A 19,373-nucleotide genomic window follows, 5' to 3' on the forward strand; every position below is an offset into this window, starting at 1 on the left:
TGAGACATTCTACCTACTTGGGACATAAAGTTCAAATATGTGTGGAGTTTAAAAATTGAGACAAAGAAATATACGTCAATATTATTGTTTTTTGCAGCAATTGACCTTTATTGATTATTGCATAACTGTTGTAAAAGTTGGAGACCGCTCCCATCTCTGTATTTGAGGAGGTTGCGATCTCTGTGGGAGACATTGCCAAACACAACCAATCAAAAGCCAAAGGAAAAAAGTCACATCTGTTTAGTCAAAGTACCAGCAAGTTCTGTGAGGACTCTTTGGCTGAATGCCAAAGAGTCTGAAGTACAGATTTAGTTCCTTCCTGTTACTGACGGCACAATGAAATATGCTGCATCGTGACATGAGAGGTCCTTTCTATGCCATAGTAAGTCTACAGGTGCCATTTCTAGGGGGTTGGATACTCAGAAATGATAGAAGACTGAGGTTGGCATCCTTCCTAGTTCAGGCAGCCTCCTTGGGGGCTCAGCTCACCATCAAATCTTAACTGTGTGCTGGCTGTGCATGTAGCCAGTCACCTGTCGGAACAGGTCTGGTCCGGTGAAGAGCTGCTCCTTGGGTCAGAGGGCACAGAGGTAAGGGATGGAAGTGAGGCAGAGACAGAAAGACCTGTGACATGCAAGGCCTCTGTCCTGCGCCTTGGCCTCAGGAAAAGTATCACCCAGCCTTCAGCTTCACTTGGACTAAAGTGCTGTTCACTTCGGTAAAAACTGCATGCTGCCATTTCCCCTGAGGAACGGACCACAGGATGGGTCAATATGTTTGCATTCTGGTCTTTCAAAAAGTCCTTGTCTTCCTACTTCCATCCTGACTTATACTTGTTTAGCAATTTGAAAAACCAAATTATAATCATGAATGGCAATGCCCTTCCATGGTGTAGACACTTCATAAGAAGGTTTACCTTTCAGCTCTTCCGTCTAGCAAGAATGTCACTCTTGGGATTTATGGAACAATTTGGTAATTGTATAGCACAGTGACATAAATCATGTGTATTTACACAATGATCCATTAGTGGTGGTAAAAGAGAGGTATTGGTACAATACCAGATTCTTGCTATTGGTCCAATTTGGGGGCATGTCTTCAGTTTTGAGTAAGTGACTTTGTATTCAGTCTTTAAGGCCTGCCTGTTAGAAGAGTTCAGGGCATAGATTGGTGAGTCCATGAGGTAGAATTCAGTTTAACCAGTTACCAGCTCTGGAACCTAGGTCCACAGTCTTTAATCCTCTGTTCCTCAACTTTCCTATCTGGCAAATGGGAATAGTGATATTTTCTACCTTGTAAAACTGTCAGTCCCTTATTTAACTCTCAACAAAAGGGGGCTGTGATTATTTGAGGGTGAAACACTTCTGAGGACTCTTTCATGCAATTGATGCAGAGCAAAAAAAAATCTGACTCCTGATAAGCAGCTGAATATGTGATTCAGATTAAATGCCTCACTTTCTCAGTCTGTATAACAGGGATAATAATCATAGTGTCCTCCTAGAAGTTATGTAAGGATTCAGCATCATCAGCATCTATTCCGTGACTGCCACTCTAAAAAATTATTTAAAAAAAGAACATGAATCTGGTTTTATGATTAAACTCTAAATAAGCAAGTCAAGGCTTTTCTTATTTCCAAGGAAAAGACAGAAATAGTAATATTTGGTTCACTTGGTATATTTACTATCAAGACCATTTTTATAGTTGCAATGTTATGCTCAGAAATGTTGAACAAATAACATAGGCACGTGTCCTTTTGTCCCTGGTGGCCCAATGGTGAAATTCTTAGCCCCCCTTTCCCCGGAGCTTGGGAAGAGTAATCAAGGACACAATGGATTTGTGTGTTAAGGAAACACTCCACAGCTTGCATGTAGCCACTTGACCATGCAAGGACGGTGGCTGTAGCCCACCCCAGGAAGCTGTTGGTGTGACTCAGAGTGGAGTGGCTGTCCTCTTGGCTCTGGATGTTAAGGTGGAGCAAGAGTTCAAGGGCAGGGTCAGGAAGTGGCGGATGGAGCCAGCACAAGGTATTCCCGTGGACTGGGGAGATTTATACTCCTGCTGTCCATTGTTACAGGGATAAAAGAGGGCTCCGCCTTTCTTAGAATCATGGTCAGTGTTTGTCAAACAGGAGTGTTTCAATGAGCGATGGACCACACACCTTAAAAAACAAACTCCACTTTATTAAATCCATGTGTTTGTGAATAGACAATGCTAGATTCATACAACCACCCACATATTCTGTCAAATGGAACTGCTCCAAAGACCTAGCCGACAGCTTTCCATAATAATATGCCTTTGTATACAGGCTTGTGTTTTTTCAAAGGACTTGGGCAGGCTTTGTTTTATTGGCTCCCCTCTTGTGAGAGAAGTCAGGAAAGCAAACATCGTTCCCATTTACCAAATGGGAAAATAGGAGCAAGCAAAATCCTTTGTAAATGATGTTGTCCCTGAAAGTCACCATCAGTGATAGTTGCTGGACACACACATTCAAGATACTGTAATTATGCTAACCCCAGATGTTTTTCTTGGTTTCTTTTTTATGTGCACATGGAGAAAAGGAAAGCTAAGGTTTAAATCACAGCATTCTCTTCTGTTTCACACAGCCTTGTCTTCCTCTCTTGGATCTGGGCAGGATGGGGAGGAACATGTGTCCGACTTTGGGGTCACAGTCGGCTTTTCTTGCAATGTAGAGGTGAAGATGATGGGTAGGTACTGTGGTGTGGTCAACCAAGAGCTCTGAGGTGTTGGCAGCTACACTGATGCAATCCTGAAATATTGAGCCAGGCGCTGTCTGTTTTAAAGACCAGGGTGTCTTTATCCTCTTGAATTTTTCACCTGTCTTCATGAGCATTCTAGTTTGCCTGCAGTTAGAACAGAGCTCAAGCTAAGCTCATGTGCTGTTCCTTAGCTGTGAATCAGGGAGACCAAGGCAGTACTGACTTCAGGCCTAGCGGAACCTGGTGCAGCCTGATTGAGGCCACTACAGGTTCTGGAGACCAAGGGAGTGGTACTCTCAGGGCAAACAGATGTGCATTTGGAAACCAGATCTACTGCCTGGTACGAAGGATCCTACCTCCCAAACCTGAGGTTTCTCTTCTCTGAGGCAACTGCCCCTCAGCATTGTTAGATGTTAATAAGATAATTTATGCTAAGTAGTATCCCTGTTATATAGAGACTCCAGTAAAAGGGGACCAGTAATCCGCGTGTAATGATTATTACCCATTTTACAGATGAGGAGTGGCGGCCCCTGGGGGTCTGTGACTTGCCAGGACTTTATGGCTAGCAGGTGGGAAAAGAAAGACAAAAATCCAGGTTCCTGGGCCAAGTATTTCACTGCTTCCCACTGTGTGGACTTCGACTTGTCCTTCAGCTCTTGAAACCCAAATAATTCTGCCTTAAGATGTCCAACTTCTCTCTCCTATCCCTTGTGGACAGCAAGCCCCAGCACTCCTTGCATTCTCACCAGCTTTCCTTCCATGCATTTAGAGGGCTGGGATGGGAAACTTAACAGGGCAAATGTGGATTTTTCTCTAAGAGCCAGTCTCTGTTTTAGTGAAAATAAGACAGTTTGACAAAAGTAACAAAGGCTGCATTTGTGTATTTTGCTTTATGGAGCTGAAAATATCTGGTAAATTGATCCAGTGGGAGTAATAAATACACATTACTTTATCTTGTTCTTCATGTCCTATACCCCTGAGCCTTGATAGAACAACACCACTTAATAGACTTAAAAAAGAGTAATTACACTCATTGGTTGTGTGATTTTTCAGCCCTCCCAGCCCTGCCTGACCTTCTAATTTAGCTCACCGTGTCTAAGTAATGCATTTATATTCATCTTTTATGAAGCATGTATAGTACAGACTTGACTTTAGAACCCTGTTCAAGCTGTCCACCCAGGCTTCCAATCTGGTTAGTGCTAAGACTGGGAACCATCCATCTCTATATGTTTGCATGTATACATAGCATATATACAAGGCCTGAAGCATTTTTTTATTCTTTATGAAACATTATAAAAAGTATTTATTACATTTTTACTTTAAAGCTTTTATACATTCTAGTATTATTTACAACTAAACATGCAGGGAAAAGATGTGTTTTTAAAATGATTACTGTTAATGTTTCTGCTTGTCAGAAGTGCTTAAATTTCCCTGCACTTTGTCTAAAAACTTGGTACTGTTGCCTTTTAAGAACAACACATTTAAAATATCTTGCAAGTTAGATTTGCAAACACTGCTGACAGTTTGTGATGAATGATATTGCAAAATTTGCAAGATGTTTGTCATTTTGCACAGACAACATATTAAGGAATGGATTAAGAAACTCAAAACCACTATGGAAAACAACCACCCCAAACAAACCTCAGCTAAACCTTGAACCTAGAGAGCATGCCAGAATCTCTCACCCAGGTTTTCTCTCCCAACTTCCCACTCAGCTCGTGGAACCCAATTGTTCTCAGTGCATTTTCTCTCACCATATGGTCTCCTCATTACCATACACTAAGAGTCCATATGGGAAACTTGTGAAATGAACTGTATTCATTTTAACTGCCAGATGAGCAGCCTTTTGCTTTGCAAGCCTAGCTTAAGTCATCTGCTGTCTTCATGTTGTTATGGCAACATGGCACCAATAAAAAATTCTAATCTACTGTAAGTGATCACAGTTTTTTAAGTGCTTGCCTATAACTGCCCTCAAAGGGGAAGAAGCAGAAGGGGTTATATTTGTCCAAGAGGCAAGGGTTGATGTTCATTCCAGCAGGTGTCAGTAAAGGAGTCAGCGAGCCGGTGTAGGGGAAGTGAGTACCAGTGTGGCCTGTAGCACACTTGGGGTGTAAGAAGGTAGACTGCATAGGGCTGAGTCATGGATCCTTTAGGTGGCTCGGAAAACCTAACAGTGACTTTCAAATGCCACAATTACTGTGGCAGACACACACTGTGCTACTGGCACTGTGAAGCCCACCATGAATAAAAGCTTAAGGTTAGAACTCTGAAGGCAGCGCATTCTCCTGTTAGTTTCTTCCTCATTGACATGCTAAAATCTCAGGCTCCGTGAAGCTACTCTTCCTGTACATGGGAATTAGTCACTTCCTACACCAGGCTAATTAAGAGTACCTTAAAGTAATGGAAGTAGGCAGCAACATCCTTAAGTATAAATCATTTTCACCTCCGCAGGCCACATGATATGCTGCATCTCTGTCGCTCTATCTGTATTGAAAGTGAATGTTTATAGTCTCAGTTCATCAGTTCACATTAGCCTCATGCTGAATATTTAAACACAGAACAATTTGAACACTCCATGAAGGAAGACAGTGGCTGCACTTTCATTTGGAACAGCAAGGGCTCATCTAATAATAATTTAGTAAATCAGCCATTTAGTGGCTCAGTTGTGCACTGTATTGTGCCAAATATTATTCAGTTCAACTGTACACTTGCAAAATTGAAATTCAGACTCCAGTCACAGGCACTGTTCTTACTCAGTGGAGAGATTAGACCCCCAGATCACCATCCCTAAAGAGCGTTTGTATTTAGTGATTTATCATTAATATAAAGCTAGGGCAAAATAAAACTGGATGGGCTATATACAATATATTCTAATTATGCTTTTATTATTGTAGTCTTTATGCAAAGACTACCAGTAATTCAAAACCTGCAGTTGCATCAGGGAAAATACAAATAAGAAATCTCTGCTGAGCCACACTGCCTCTTTGCAGAAAAAGGAATGACTCCGGGTTAAGGAAAGTCCTGTATCTTCATCCTCCACACAGAAGTGGCTTTTCTCCTTTTCACCTTCTTTCTTTACCTTGTAAATTTAAGATACTCTATTAATGTTACATCCAGAAACTGAAGTGACCTTATGCCAAGGAAAGATGCAGCAGCAAAGGCAGCCTTAATAGTACATTCAACTGTCAGAAAAAGCACACGCTTCAGTGGGAGGCCGGGAGACACTGTCTCCACAGTGCCTTGTCAGAAGCGGCAACTATGCAGGTAGTCCATTTCCTTCCCGACCTCTACATCTGACAGAAAACTTAGCGATGAGTTCTGTTTTCTCATTTGATCTTGTGCTCAGTTTAAGAGCTTGGTACTTTGACTCATTATTGTGTTATTAGGGAAATTGAACCTAGGTCTAAAAGTATATGTAGAATTCCTGTGTGTTTGTGATATATACACCTGCCTGTACATACAGCTGCCCCCACTCCTTGGGGAGAGAAAGAGAATTAGGACTTCATTAAAATGTCCCACAAAAGGAATAATTTTTATCTTTTTAGATTATTTATTTTCTCCTTAGCTGCTTTAATCTGCTTGTCAGAGTTGTATCATGCCCATTTTAAAGATGAGGGAACTGAGGCTTAGGAAAAATAAGTCAGCTGCGGAAGCTGCACAGCCAGCCAACAGAGACTGCTACCTTACCATTGGTCTCTTCAGAATCTTGGAAAGTGTTTGCAGCTATTGTGGCATCTCAGAGCATCTGAGGCACCACTGTATACTGACTGGGAAATGTAAGTGTTTTGCCAAAGTTCTCGGGAAAATAGGTGGGAATTGCTAGCTCTTGCTTGGTAAACATTAATTACATGCAAAAACACTTCAAAACGTTTATGGAAAGGTGGCTTACATATGTTTATTTTGATGTTAAGAAATTCAAAATCCATGCATAGTTTTCTCTTCCACAAAATGTGTTTTTCATGAACATTCTGAAGATTCCTCCTCTGCCCTGATGAACAGGCATTAGCCCTCATCACACAGGTATACATTTCTATGCTAAGATACAAGAGAAGATGGATTTGAGCCAATTCTATCGGCCTCTAGATCCCGGGCCAGCATAGCTGTGTACTGCCTCTTAGAATTAAGAAAAGGGGTTGAAAAAAAATAGTAGGGGCAGGCATTTAGTGCAGTGGTTAGGGCACCTCCAGAAATCCACACCCCACGGGCATGCCTGCCAGCAGGTGTTCCTGATGACGTATATCCTGGGGGTAGCAGTGGATGTTCTTGTTCCTTGGTCTCTGCCATTCGTGCATGGAAACCCAGATGGGGTTCTAGATCTTGTAGGCATTTGTAGACATTTGGGGAATGAACCAGCAGCTCAAAATCCTCTTTCTACCTTTCAAATAAAAGGAAAAATAAGTTAATGAAACTGAAAAAGAGCAGTTTTATGATCTAATCTTAAAATGTGTCTAGGTGTAATGGTAGGCTGAAGTTAGTGCAAATGGCTGAACTGGGCAGATGTTGCACCAAGAGTTAAAAAACAGACAAACCGGAGAACATGGTTTTCTCTTTAGCTGCAGAGTCATTGTGGTAGTGACTTGTAATAACAGTTATCCAAGAGCTGAGTTCTGGAACAACTTCCAGTTCCTTTTTAGCACTGAGCTCTTGAAGGGGAGGATTAAGTTAACCTATTTCACATCATACCCCACACAGAGTGGCACTGAATTAAATTGCTAATTAAGATGAACAGAAGGAACAGAGGGTTTGCCCATCTCCTCCTCACAGCACCCCAAATTTCTTCTTAAACCCTGAAACCCTGCGTAAACAGGCATATGAAGAGATTTGACCTGTACTCACTGTTTTTAGCCCCAAGTAACGCTTCAATTAGGCACTGGCGTAATAAATGCCAAGCTGTAGTAGTCTTGAGGCGGTGGGTTTTAATTGCTGTTATACTCAGGATCTTATATTATCACTTATACATATCATTCATCTGTAAATACACATATAATAACTGAAGATGTTCACCCTGTAAGGAACAAAAACCAACTGTATTTTTTTATCTTCCTTAGATATTCTTTAAATGTAGTGTAATTTCACATGGACACACATCATAAACTCAGGTTTGAGTATAACACTTGTCCAAAAAACTAAATGTACACATACACTTGTACACACACACAGCAGATACACATGTGGATAAGACAAGTATGTCTCTTTGTTAGCTCAGTGGGTCTTTTAAGCTCAGTGGAACTTTTATTTTAAATCTAGATTTATTCTGCCTTGCCTTGGGGAAAGGGAAGCTACAGCCAAAAGACAAAAAGAAACAGAAGTAGTTAATTTGGGGCCTTTATGTGTGTTTTTAAAAGCCTGGGCCTTGGCAACTTAAAGGTGACTTAGAAGATTTTCAAGGCTAATTTTGACTCTAGGCAGTTTTTGTTTCATGTGCTGACTTTACAACCTACCCCTGGAAAAGGCACCTCTGTCCGGAGCTTTCTCTTTCAGCAGAGGCTTTTATCCTGATCAGAAAGTCGATTTCCGAGGCCACACAGCAGGACCTAACCCAGAGCGCTGGTCTTAAACCAGTACAATGAATTGGAAGAAGAGGAGCTGGCCAGAGGTTCACGGGGTCAGCTCTGTACCTCTGAGCAGGTCACAGTCACAAGGGTGCAGACACCATTTGTCACTGTGTTTGTGGCGAGAAGCACCACAGGCTGCATTCACCAATTGCCATGACACCATTTAGGAGAGAATGCCAGGAGACCAAACCGAGGTGAGGTGGGGGGTGAGCAGCCATTGGCATAACTCTTGTCAGGAATACCTGTTTTCACCATTTATACTAACTGCTGACACTTGAAAAGTTGAACATTTTGGTAAAAACCAATCAAGCCGTTAGGTTTTTTTTTTTTACGAGAGCCCCTTGCGGGAAAGGGAGGGCTTGGCACCTCACAGAGACCATGCTTAGTTATCCATCATAGCAAAGACGGCCATCCTGGGCAGCTTCTCGGAGGTCACGCGATCGAACCAGCAGTTTTCACTACTGTATTATTGCTTACGGAACAGTAATTGAGGCACCAGATAAAAATTACCTGGTCTAATAGGCAGCGAACAGTTTCCACTCAATAAAATTATAAGCCAAATCATTCATTTCTTAACACTCTGGCTAATTTATTTGTTGACCTTTTAATATCCATAGCTCTTCAGTGGTATTAACTGCAACTCAGACAAAATCTCTTGTTCATTTCACTTACATTGATTTTTTTTCCATTGAGGCAATAACAGCTGTTTGAAAACAGCTTTTTCCTTTCTACTAGAGAAGTCAATCATGTAAGTTAGTGTGTCTTATGTGGAGATAGCTGGGCTAGCTTACAACTTACTTTAATTTCATATGATTCAGAAATCTCCTACACCATGTTTTTAGCAAAGCAAGAAAAAAAAATTCTGCTAGGTTTGGTCTGTGAAAGTAAGCTTGAGAAGTGAGCCAGCTGTCATTTAATTACAACAGTCATCTTTAACATCAGAGCAGAATCAGAATATTCCTTTGCATGTTCTCTGGGATAGACTGCTTCTGATGCCTTGGCCTCTCAGGAGTCTCTGTCAGTATACTTAGTGCTTTGCTCCTGAAGTATGTACAGCTTCAGATTGTGGTTTGAATGTTCCTATTCTGGAAAGACTAGAGGCAACAAGATTGTATTAGAATATTCTGTAGGGTAGTCACAGCTTTAGAGAGTCTTCTTATATAATGAAAACTCTATGAAGTCTTCAGAATACAGGGCTGTAAAATGTAATTGTTACACATTTGGCATTTTATGCTTCCCTGGAAATAACTGGTTGCTACCTGTACCTCGTCTCTGCTCCTTCTTTCCATTTCAATTCACTCTACAGTGGTTCTTAGCCATAATGAGATTGCCCCTTTCAACAGAAACATGTTTAATTATATCCATGCTAAATGTAAGTGACTCTTCTCAGTCATAGGGCCTCTGAGTAAAAGTGTTTAATGTGTGACACTAAAGGCTTCTAATGATCTGCCTGCCATAAGCCCTATTTCAAGAAGTTCATATTACAAGAAAAATGAAAAATGTAAGGAATGTCTCAGAGGACTGGAAACTAAACAGTGCCCAAGTGTTATTTTGGTTTGTTTTACTCTTTCCCTCACTGCCCTCATTATACGGATTTTTTAGAATGTAAAGCCTACCATTGTGGAATTTTCCATCTGGCTAAATAAACAAAGGAAGTTCATCCTCCACAGAAATACATCTCAGTACAACAAGTATTTATTGCATTGTACATGCAGCACCACGGGAAATGGGCTGAGAAAAACTTCCAATCAGTTTTTTGAACATTTAGGATTTCCAATCAGTTACGTCACCCAGACTTTTTAGAAGTAGGGAGAGAGCCAGAACATAAGGCCAGTAAGCTGAATGCGTGCTTCCACGTCTGGGCTCCATGGTAATCCATGAAATTTCAGGTCCAATGACATCATATGCAGAGGGTTGTCATCTCAAAATCAGGAGTGTCTGTGCCATTCCACTTTGGGTTGCTGACATTGGGCTTGATGTATCTTGAATCTCTAATAAAGTCAAGTAGATGGTGATCACTGGGTATTAAGATACTATGCAGAGACAGAAAGGTAGTGTGCACCTCTTCCCCAGGAATCAGCAATGCCACTTGTCTTTCATCATTGACATCTGTAGATTATTTTGCTTATTCCTTCCTTTGCAGTTTCAGTTCTCACTTTGGGCAAGCATAATGCCAAATCTCAGCTGTTCCCCTAGATTACTGAAGCAATCCTGAGCCTTAATTTTATGGACATGTTCCAAGAGTGTCAAAATTTATTTCTGAATCTTGAACATGTATGTTGTATACAAAGTGGGTACTCACTTGCTTTATGGTGTAGTTTACAAGTTATAGGAACCAAAAAAAGTTCAGGCCTTGTTCCAAGCTCATTTGGGGTTGAATTACTCAAAAGACCGAACTGGGCTTACAAATGGCTTCACATTGGTCAGTTGCACAACGCTCCCCTTTATCATGGAAGGCTAAATGTTTTGAGTGAATATGAGCTCATTAGCTACATATTTGAGGTCAAATGCTTAAAAGAAAGCTCCCAGGGCTGGGGAATAATCCTCTGAGGTTTTGCCATCATGAGACAGAGAGGATGATAACTTAGATATATCTGTATGTTTGATATGCTCTGCCTGGTACTCAAGCTGGCTTTTTGTGAGTGTGTAAATACTTAAGTATTTCCAAAGCCCTAAGAACATAATTACCAGAAGGCTGACACACATCAAAACCAACCTCATGCTGCTAGCAGCCTATAAGTTGAGATAATGTCTGCACTAGACATGATTAATCACAAAATTAAAACATAAGTACCAGCCGAAAGGAGTGAAAGAGCAAATTTATAAGGAAGTGACACAAAAAGCAGTGATCAGAACTTGACCTTTGGGAATCTACCTATTGAACCAAAATTTCTGGAGTCGAAATACCAAATTTAAGTCTTCTGCTCTTGTAACATGCAGCGAATATATGGCTTTGTCATTCAGTGTAAATTGGGTGTGCACTTCTAAAAATCAGTGACTATGTCTTAGAATACACTGCAACAAGAATTTCTCAAGACCAATGTTTTGCCAAACATTGTGTGAGAGGCAAAGTGAAGGAGACTTAGATTATGCATGTCCTCATAGAGTCCAGCTGTGGAGAATAAAGTCTGACTCATTTCAGGGAAAATGTGCTGATTGGTACAGATGTTCAACTCATTTTCAAGTGAGAGAAAGAGAGTGGAGTTAGGGTATCAGGGGTGGTAGAACTCTTTCTGATAGTATTGTGAACTTGCCAAGAGTTCAGGCTTTATCTAAAAAAGTTTGGATTTGAATTCTGCCTCAGTCACCATTCAGCTGTCTGTGCTCAAAGGAATTTAGTTGTCCTTTCTGAGCCTCAGGCACTTTATATGCCAAATGGTCATATGGATAATACTTTCACATAATCTCTCTGAATATTGATTGGTCTGGTTTGCTCAGTGCTTCCCACTCAGTTTTCCAGATGCATAGAGAGAAAAGACTGACTGTAGAAGGTAGAGCCAGATGACCATGGGCGGGCGATGGGTCTTTATCATTCTCAGAGAAAACACTAGCTCAGTGCTAGGAGCCAATGTGCCTTGTAAGTTATTACAGTGTAGTGCCTACATGTGGTAACTGGGGCAGCAAGAAGCTCAAAATTTGCTAGCTAATTGACTGGGCTGCAGCACAGAAAGTGAAACAGTCTTTGTATTTTTAGATCATCCATCATTTTTTACTGTGAGTTTTCAAGTTGTAAGTAAAATTCTCAACAATTATACTTGAGTCATTTTCTAAGAATCCCCTCCCCTTCTTGAATCTCTCTAGTATTACCATTGATTCTAAATCATTCAGTATAACACACCCATTTTTTTTCTGTTGACTGTGCCCCCTCACGTAATCACCTACAGATGGTGATAGGAAGATAAGGAAGCCTAGGTTATAAATGCAAGAGGAAACAGTATGGGACAGTTGTTAGTTTCAGGGGTAAATGTGTCTGATTGCTTTAAGAGAGAAATCCAAGGCCATGGGAAGAAAAATAACCACACTCAAGATGCAGGTTGGAGAACAAGCATTACCTCTACAAGGAGATGCTGCGACTTTTCAAAATTTAGGATACCAGTACTTATCTCTTTAATTCCCACGTGCTTTTTTTTAAATCTAAGGATAGCATTAATTATCTTAGAAAAGTCTAATCTCTACTCTTGTGTTTGAAACTGTGAACAGGGAGATGTTTTAAACATTATGAAAAGAAGAGAAAATCTCTCTTGACAAATAAATGCCTTGAAAAATTAGATATTAGTACTAGTCAAGTGCTCTTTCCTTTCAGAAACATTAAAATTGCATATTAGAATGGAAGGATCTTTATACTACACTCCTTCCTAATGCCACAAAAAATAAGACTGTAGGAACAATTCCAGACAAAAGATTATATGAAACATCCAGCTCTTCCCCTTATGGGAAATTTTTTTATAACATCCCAGGCTCAATCATTTCCTAATGTGAAATTACAGATTTTTCAAATTACCATATAAAACTGCAAAAAAATTACACTTGTGACCACAGAAAAGATAGCATACAGTATCAATTTGATTTTAAAAGGCATATATCTTTTCTACTACCTGTCATCTTTATAATGCCTTTTACAAATTTAATCAATACATTTTAACATTCTATATACTTTAAGTGCAATATACAATAAATATTCAACTTTCATCTTAAACATGCTTTAGCCTTTAAATTGTTAAAACTGCAGTGCCCTTTCAATCTACTTACATAATGTCATAAAATATACATTTCAAGGTAAATGAAGTCAGCTACTTCAATTTAGTCCCTCAAACTGGTAGTAAATGAGAGGTTAACACTATGGTGCCAAACCCATTATTGAGTAAATTTAGCACCTTGGACAGCTCTGTAAAATCTTTATTGCTTTCCTGACCTGCTCGTCATGTTCTGTCTGTGTGTTCAGTGGCTCTCAGCTCTGATTGAAAGGCAATATATTAGATCCCCAACACAAACACGCTTGGGGGCTAGTTCACTGGGAACGTAAATGACATGGAGGTGAGAGCAATTTTCTGGTCACCGAAATCCAAGCACCTTGCAGGTTCACTGCATGAACTCATAGAGGACCCAGAAAAAGCCTTTCTCCTTCCTATTTGCAGAAATAACTAATAGAGGCTGAATCACACTGGCCAAGCTGATCCAGATGCAGGATCTCCCTTAAACTCTCTAGTTGATACTGCAGTGAAGGACATTTTTAAATGGTCAGAGATAACAGTTAAGAGCATTACTTCCAAGGGAGAAAAATCCTGAGCAGTGCTGTGTTGGGGAGACACCCACACCCATGTGGTGAATGGGGGAAACATGCTCCACCATCCCTACATCCAAGGGGGCATGGAAAATCAAGGAAAGATGCAGTTTAGGAAAATAGGTTCATGTGTTTCATGTGGATTAGTGACCAGAGCTCTGGGTATTAGAATAAAGAGAAATAAAAACATGGATTATGTCATTGAAAAACTTTATCATAAAAAGATAAAAACATTTACTACTAGAATACAGAATACATACAAAACAGATGGTTTTTTTCCCCCATGTTTACAAAAACTTAAAAAAGTTGGATTTAACAGATTAACATAACTAAGAAGGGAACAAGTTCCTAATTATAGTGTCAGAAGAATGAAATCACTAAGTCCAGCTTTCTACCAACTTCACCGTGCTTGTGACAAACAGGAAACATGTTCCCTTCTTTTTCAAATGGAAAGAAGCAAAAGTATTGTTTCCACCTGGTCTCAAACATTTATTTGAAGAAATAAATGAGTATAGACCCAGAGAAGTAAAATCTTAGCAAATAAACTCGCTTGGTCTTATTTTGTTTTAATCTTTCCTAAGAGCTAGATAAAACCAAGAGGTTTTACAGAAAGTGACACAAGCTGAATTTGATCTGGGGATAGGGTTTAGTGTGCCCATACCATAGTAAATTATTAACTGCGGGGATCAGACAATATTGCAAACAAAAAGTAGTAAATTACCTTGTAGCTTGCATTTAAAAGTAAAGAACTGATTTTAGGTGTATTAATTCAGTCTCCATTGATTATATAATGCTTTTCTCTACATAAGAAATAACTGTATTTTATAAGAGGGTTGAGCAACTTAAGGTAAACAAATGTTTATTGAGAATTGAAAACCCCACTCTCTCATTTTTGAATTTAGGACATTATATATGTCATAAGTAGCTACTGCAGTGTGACATCTGTTTTATCATATATTACAGAGAATTTTAAATTGGAAATGCTAATATGTATCTAAAAGCTTGTCATTTCAAGAATTGTTCAGGATTTTTGAAGAGGCTATGGTGACAGCAAAATGGATGCAATTATATTCCTATTTTCTGATCAGCATTTGTAGTATATGAAAATTTAACACTACTGCTTTTCCATGCAGAAATTTATTGTGTAAAATACCAAAAGTTGAACTTCTGCTTGAATTTTTCCCACAGCAAAAATGTGATAAAACTGTGTTTGTGCAGATCAGCTCAGGCAATCATACCACCTTTTGGTTGGGTTTGGTGATAAGTTCCCATTTCTGTACGCACCAACTCAGACTGTGCTCGCCTCTTCACTTTGAGTTGCTTAAAAATGAATCTGTAGACAAGCAGAGATAAATTCAGAGTATTGTTTCTTTTGGTTAGAACTTTAAAAAAATTACCATGGTATGCACTTGTACAACGCATGCAAAGTAAGTATGGAAGCCCACCTAAATGAAAAGAGAGATTTTCTTTTTCCTTTAGCTGGAATGAGCAACAGAGCGTAAACAGCCCATCTAAGAGTGAGTGAGCAAATGGGGAAAATGAAAAACAACACTGAAATAGCAAAGAATTGCTACGAAGCACACAGGTGCTCCTGGGGACAGGAGGATCCTTTTGTAAGAGCCTTTGACAAACAGTGCATTGTCTCAGCATGCCAGCTTACTACATCACCCCTTATATCATGACTCTACCATACAAGGAGATAAACAAAACAAGTTTAATGCTGCATGCTTCTGGTAGCTGAAGATTGATTGGAAATCCCTTGAAAATGATCTGTCTGATAAGGTCATGGTTCCAGGAATAAGCAATTAAGTGCAGAATAAACACATCTTAGGGATTCATAACATGCACTGAATGACATCGATTGTAGTAATATAGTAAATGACCTCGGAATTGTATTCTGCAATAAACATATGAGTGCTTTCTCGTGGCCATAGCGAACTTGTTGAGTGGTGTATTTTATCTTGTAGTACCAGTAATGTTCACCTTTTGACTCAATTAAGTGTGTGTATGTGAACAGGATAAATTGATGATTGAACACCATTTTAAGGTTCTCTAAGCTACTGCCTTTATTGCAGTGTGTTGGCAAACTATGTCCAGAAGGGTCTGAACAGGATTATGTGCACAGATACTGGCAGCCTGCCTTCACTCAGAGGATGGTGTCTGCTTTTCTGTTGACAGGAAGTAATTCTCAAAAGGGCTGCGGACCTGGTGGAAGCGCTGTATGGGATGCCGCACAACAACCAGGTGAGTGCCTGTGGCTTCTAACTGTGCTAGATCTCTGCATTCAGTTGAAGACCTCAGATCCCTTGTTGTATGAAAATGCATAATCATCCTAACAAACCACACACATGAGTAATTTAGACATAGCTCCTGAGGTGGGTGCTCAAGCAAGCCTCTCTGTTTTGTAGGTCTTGTCTTGCCTTACTGAATCATTCTCCTTACCAGAAGTTTCTCCGTGTAAAGCAAATTGGTAATGGGACTGTACTTGATAACTGGTGATTTATTGCTCTCGGGTTTTCAAGCAAATGTAGCAGGAGAATAAAAAGGTTTTAAGTTCTTTTCCTGAGAAAGATAATGAGGCCTGAAGAGTACTGTTAGCTCTGCTTTGTAGAGCCACTTCATGCATGGGATCCCAGTTGTGTTGAAAACTTCGAGTCTGACTAATCGCTCCCTCCATTTCACTTTTGTTGTGTCACCTGAGTTGGTACCCAAGGGACATAAAATATTACTAATGCTCAGAGACCCATGTAGTCATCCCCAGCCTGCGCTGAACCTTGGCAGGAGGGAAAACTGGAGTTTCTCTGTTTCTCACCCTCCTGCCCCTGACGTTCCTGAGTGTTTCTGGGGGCAGTGGGAAAGCCCCCTGGCTCTGATGTTCTGACTGCCGTGGACTGTTCAGGTCTGACCTAGGAGAATTATGAATGTCAGCTGTGTCCTTAAATAGGTGAGTGCCTTTAAGTGAAGTCTTTGCTTTCTGCACCTCAGTTTCCCCCTGGGTCATATGGCCATGGTGATGATGAGATTAACCATATGGGCTTTTAGACAGGGTCACAGGAGTTCCTGCAACGAGCCACTGAGACCCTGAGCATGGTGGTCAGCATAGAATAAGTATTCCAAAATGATATTAGTAGGAAGCTGAAGCGGTGCTTCCTTTGTCTTTTCAGGAGATTATTCTGAAGAGAGCGGCTGACATCGCAGAGGCTCTGTACAGCGTGCCCCGCAATCACAACCAGCTCCCAGCTCTCACTAACACCTCAGTCCATGCAGGGATGATGGGCGTGAATTCCTTCAGTGGACAACTGGCTGTGAATGTCTCCGAGGCATCACAAGGCACCAATCAAGGTCAGGGCTTGCTCTTTTTCCCTCGCCTTTTCCCACCCCCACTGCCATTTGTCATCAATGTTGTTTTCTTTGAAAAATCATTTTCTTCTCCAAGGGGAGATTCCTGGCCTGTGTATGCCAGAGTAGTTTTGGTTCTAACGCTCCTTCTGGTATAGAGGGCTGGGGAGCATGTATACATTTAGCTCTTTCCACATTTGACTTTTCACGATGAACCGTGAATGACAGATCACAAAGAGGATTAGAATTAAAGTTCTGAGGCCCCATGGCATATCCTTCTTGCCCGGGGAATAGGAACCTGTGAACTCCAGGGTGCATCTCTTAGATTGGGATTTATTTCTGCTCCAAAATGATAATTTATAGACCCTGCATTGCCACTTCTCACAGCCCTGCTAAGTATTTATGATCTGCTAAGAAATGTGTCTTTTGCTCACTTCCCATTTTAATCATAAAGCAAGCACCACCAACCCACACATATGAGTCACCCGAGCCCTTCCCTCTGGGTTGCAGCGAGCCGGCAAGAAGCAGAGACCTCCCTCACCCAACCCTTCCAGGACGGCTACCATCTCAACACCATCCTCACTCTGGCTTTGCCCCTGTCCTTCCTCAGGTTTCACCCGCAACTCAAGCAGTGTGTCACCCCATGGCTACGTGCCGAGCACCACCCCACAACAGACCAACTACAACTCAGTCACCACAAGCATGAATGGCTACGGCTCAGCTGCCATGTCCAATCTGGGCGGCTCCCCGACTTTCCTCAATGGCTCAGCTGCCAACTCACCCTATGCCAGTAAGTAGAGACATGTGTCCTGTCTGGTATCACTAGAACCCCCATCTTTCGTGATGCTGCTAATGGCATCCTCATCTCCCATCCCACAAAGTCTCTCTGGCAGTCAGAACTTTGCTGTAGCAGCTAGAGGAGAACATTCCAAGAGCCCCAACTAGAAGGCCTATATGCCTGCTTCAATCTACTGGGGCCTGAGGGCAAAGGGCAAGTTCATTTCTCCATCCAAGAATCAGTTATTTTCCCCCCTCTGGCAAATAGAGAAAAAGAAATTAGCACCTATCTTAACTGGCGCTGTGAGCCCAACCTCAGAGCATGCACACAGTGAGCTCGTCCTGAGGTCCAGCTTGTGAGAGCTGCAGCCCCAAGTCTACGAAACAATCCACAGTCCTGGTGAGAACAGTGATGGGGCAGTGTAGCCACATGACCGAAAACCCCAACTCTCCTCTTTTACCAACACAACTCCTTATTTTGCTTATGTTTTGGGGGTACTTAAAAATACAATCAAAAAATACTTTATTTCCCCCCCAAAAGTACACACATACACAAGAAGCTTTATATTTTTTGGTGCCTTGTATTCCTTCTAGGTTAAGCAATTTTTTAAAGTACAGTATTTAGTTTACATCTAAATGGCCTCAGCCAACTGGTGTCTTTAAATTCATATATAAAATGTCATGAACCATTTTCTTCATGACCTTCCAATCTCCCCCTGGGGATTTTTTTCTGTAGAGAAGCAAGTCAATCTTAGACATTGTAGGTGCTTCATCTATTTGTAAGATGTAGCCACACTTTTAGATATTTGTAGGATGAGCTTGTTATATGAAAGAGTAATTGAAAGATTTTTTTAAAGAATATTGGCTAAACACTCTAAAAATTATGCTCTCTCATAGCAGAAGTGTGGAATGTGCTACTCTTTTCAGAGAAATGATTTTTAAAAGTACAGTTAGGGTCTTTTTTTGTTTTTTGTTTTTTGCTTTGGGTTTATACACTAAATATTTTAAATCTATTTCTGTGGAATCAGCACTTTGTAGAACATTTAAATTCCACCAAGTAATGTCCAGATCTGATGTCTGTCTGATATGCAGCGTCAGTTGTACTTTAGATTTTGATTTATTGAAAGATTACCTCTCATGGATTTATCATTTCCGTGGTCTCCATCTATTCAATCAGAATATGTTTCAATCATGACCTGAAAATTAAAAGGTGGCATTCTTAATTAAATCAATAAACTAATTGCTATATGGTAGCAATTCAATTTAGGGGCTTGGGTTTTTCTCCTCAAGCCTGTACAGACACCCAGTGATGTGAGCCTGAGATTGCATCTGTCAGACTGTGAACATTTAATTTCCATTAATTGATTTCCTCAGTGCTCACAAATATAGTATTAAATTCTCAAATAGGCTCTCAGATGGGACGGTTTTATCTGCATAAATGCAAATAAAACAATAAACACAAAGCCCAGTTGATTTGAGTTTTTGCCTCTATAATATTTAATTATTCATAAACCATTCATGTTGAAAAATTTCGATGGAATGAAAAAATAACATCAGCCCTTCCACTGGTGAACATACTCTGGTGTGGTGGCTGATAACTAATAATGTTGTAACGAATGGAGCTGCTGGACTGTATTTCACCCCTCTCTGCTAGCCACCCTCCCCACCTCTAAATACACATAATGATCGCATTTGCCAACGAGATTA

General features: G+C 40.5%; 1 protein-coding gene across 9 annotated transcripts in view; it reads left to right on the top strand.

Annotated features, from left to right (window-relative positions):
• Positions 1-19,373, top strand: part of EBF1 (EBF transcription factor 1) — a 390,172-nt gene that overhangs the window by 357,457 nt on the left and 13,342 nt on the right. For 7 of the 9 annotated variants that reach the window (XM_040987314.1, XM_040987396.1, XM_040987644.1 and 4 more), the window contains 3 exons: positions 15,729-15,794; positions 16,715-16,892; positions 17,500-17,679. In XM_040987314.1, the coding sequence (XP_040843248.1) occupies positions 15,729-15,794; positions 16,715-16,892; positions 17,500-17,679 (424 nt within the window). The remainder of the gene's footprint in view (positions 1-15,728; positions 15,795-16,714; positions 16,893-17,499; positions 17,680-19,373) is intronic. The other 2 variants (XM_040987810.1, XM_040987897.1) reach the window with 1 other exon arrangement.

This window comes from Ochotona curzoniae, unplaced genomic scaffold, assembly GCF_017591425.1.
Source record: "Ochotona curzoniae isolate NIBS_2020 unplaced genomic scaffold, NIBS_Ocur_1.0 contig_1, whole genome shotgun sequence".
NCBI classification, from domain to species: domain Eukaryota; kingdom Metazoa; phylum Chordata; class Mammalia; order Lagomorpha; family Ochotonidae; genus Ochotona; species Ochotona curzoniae.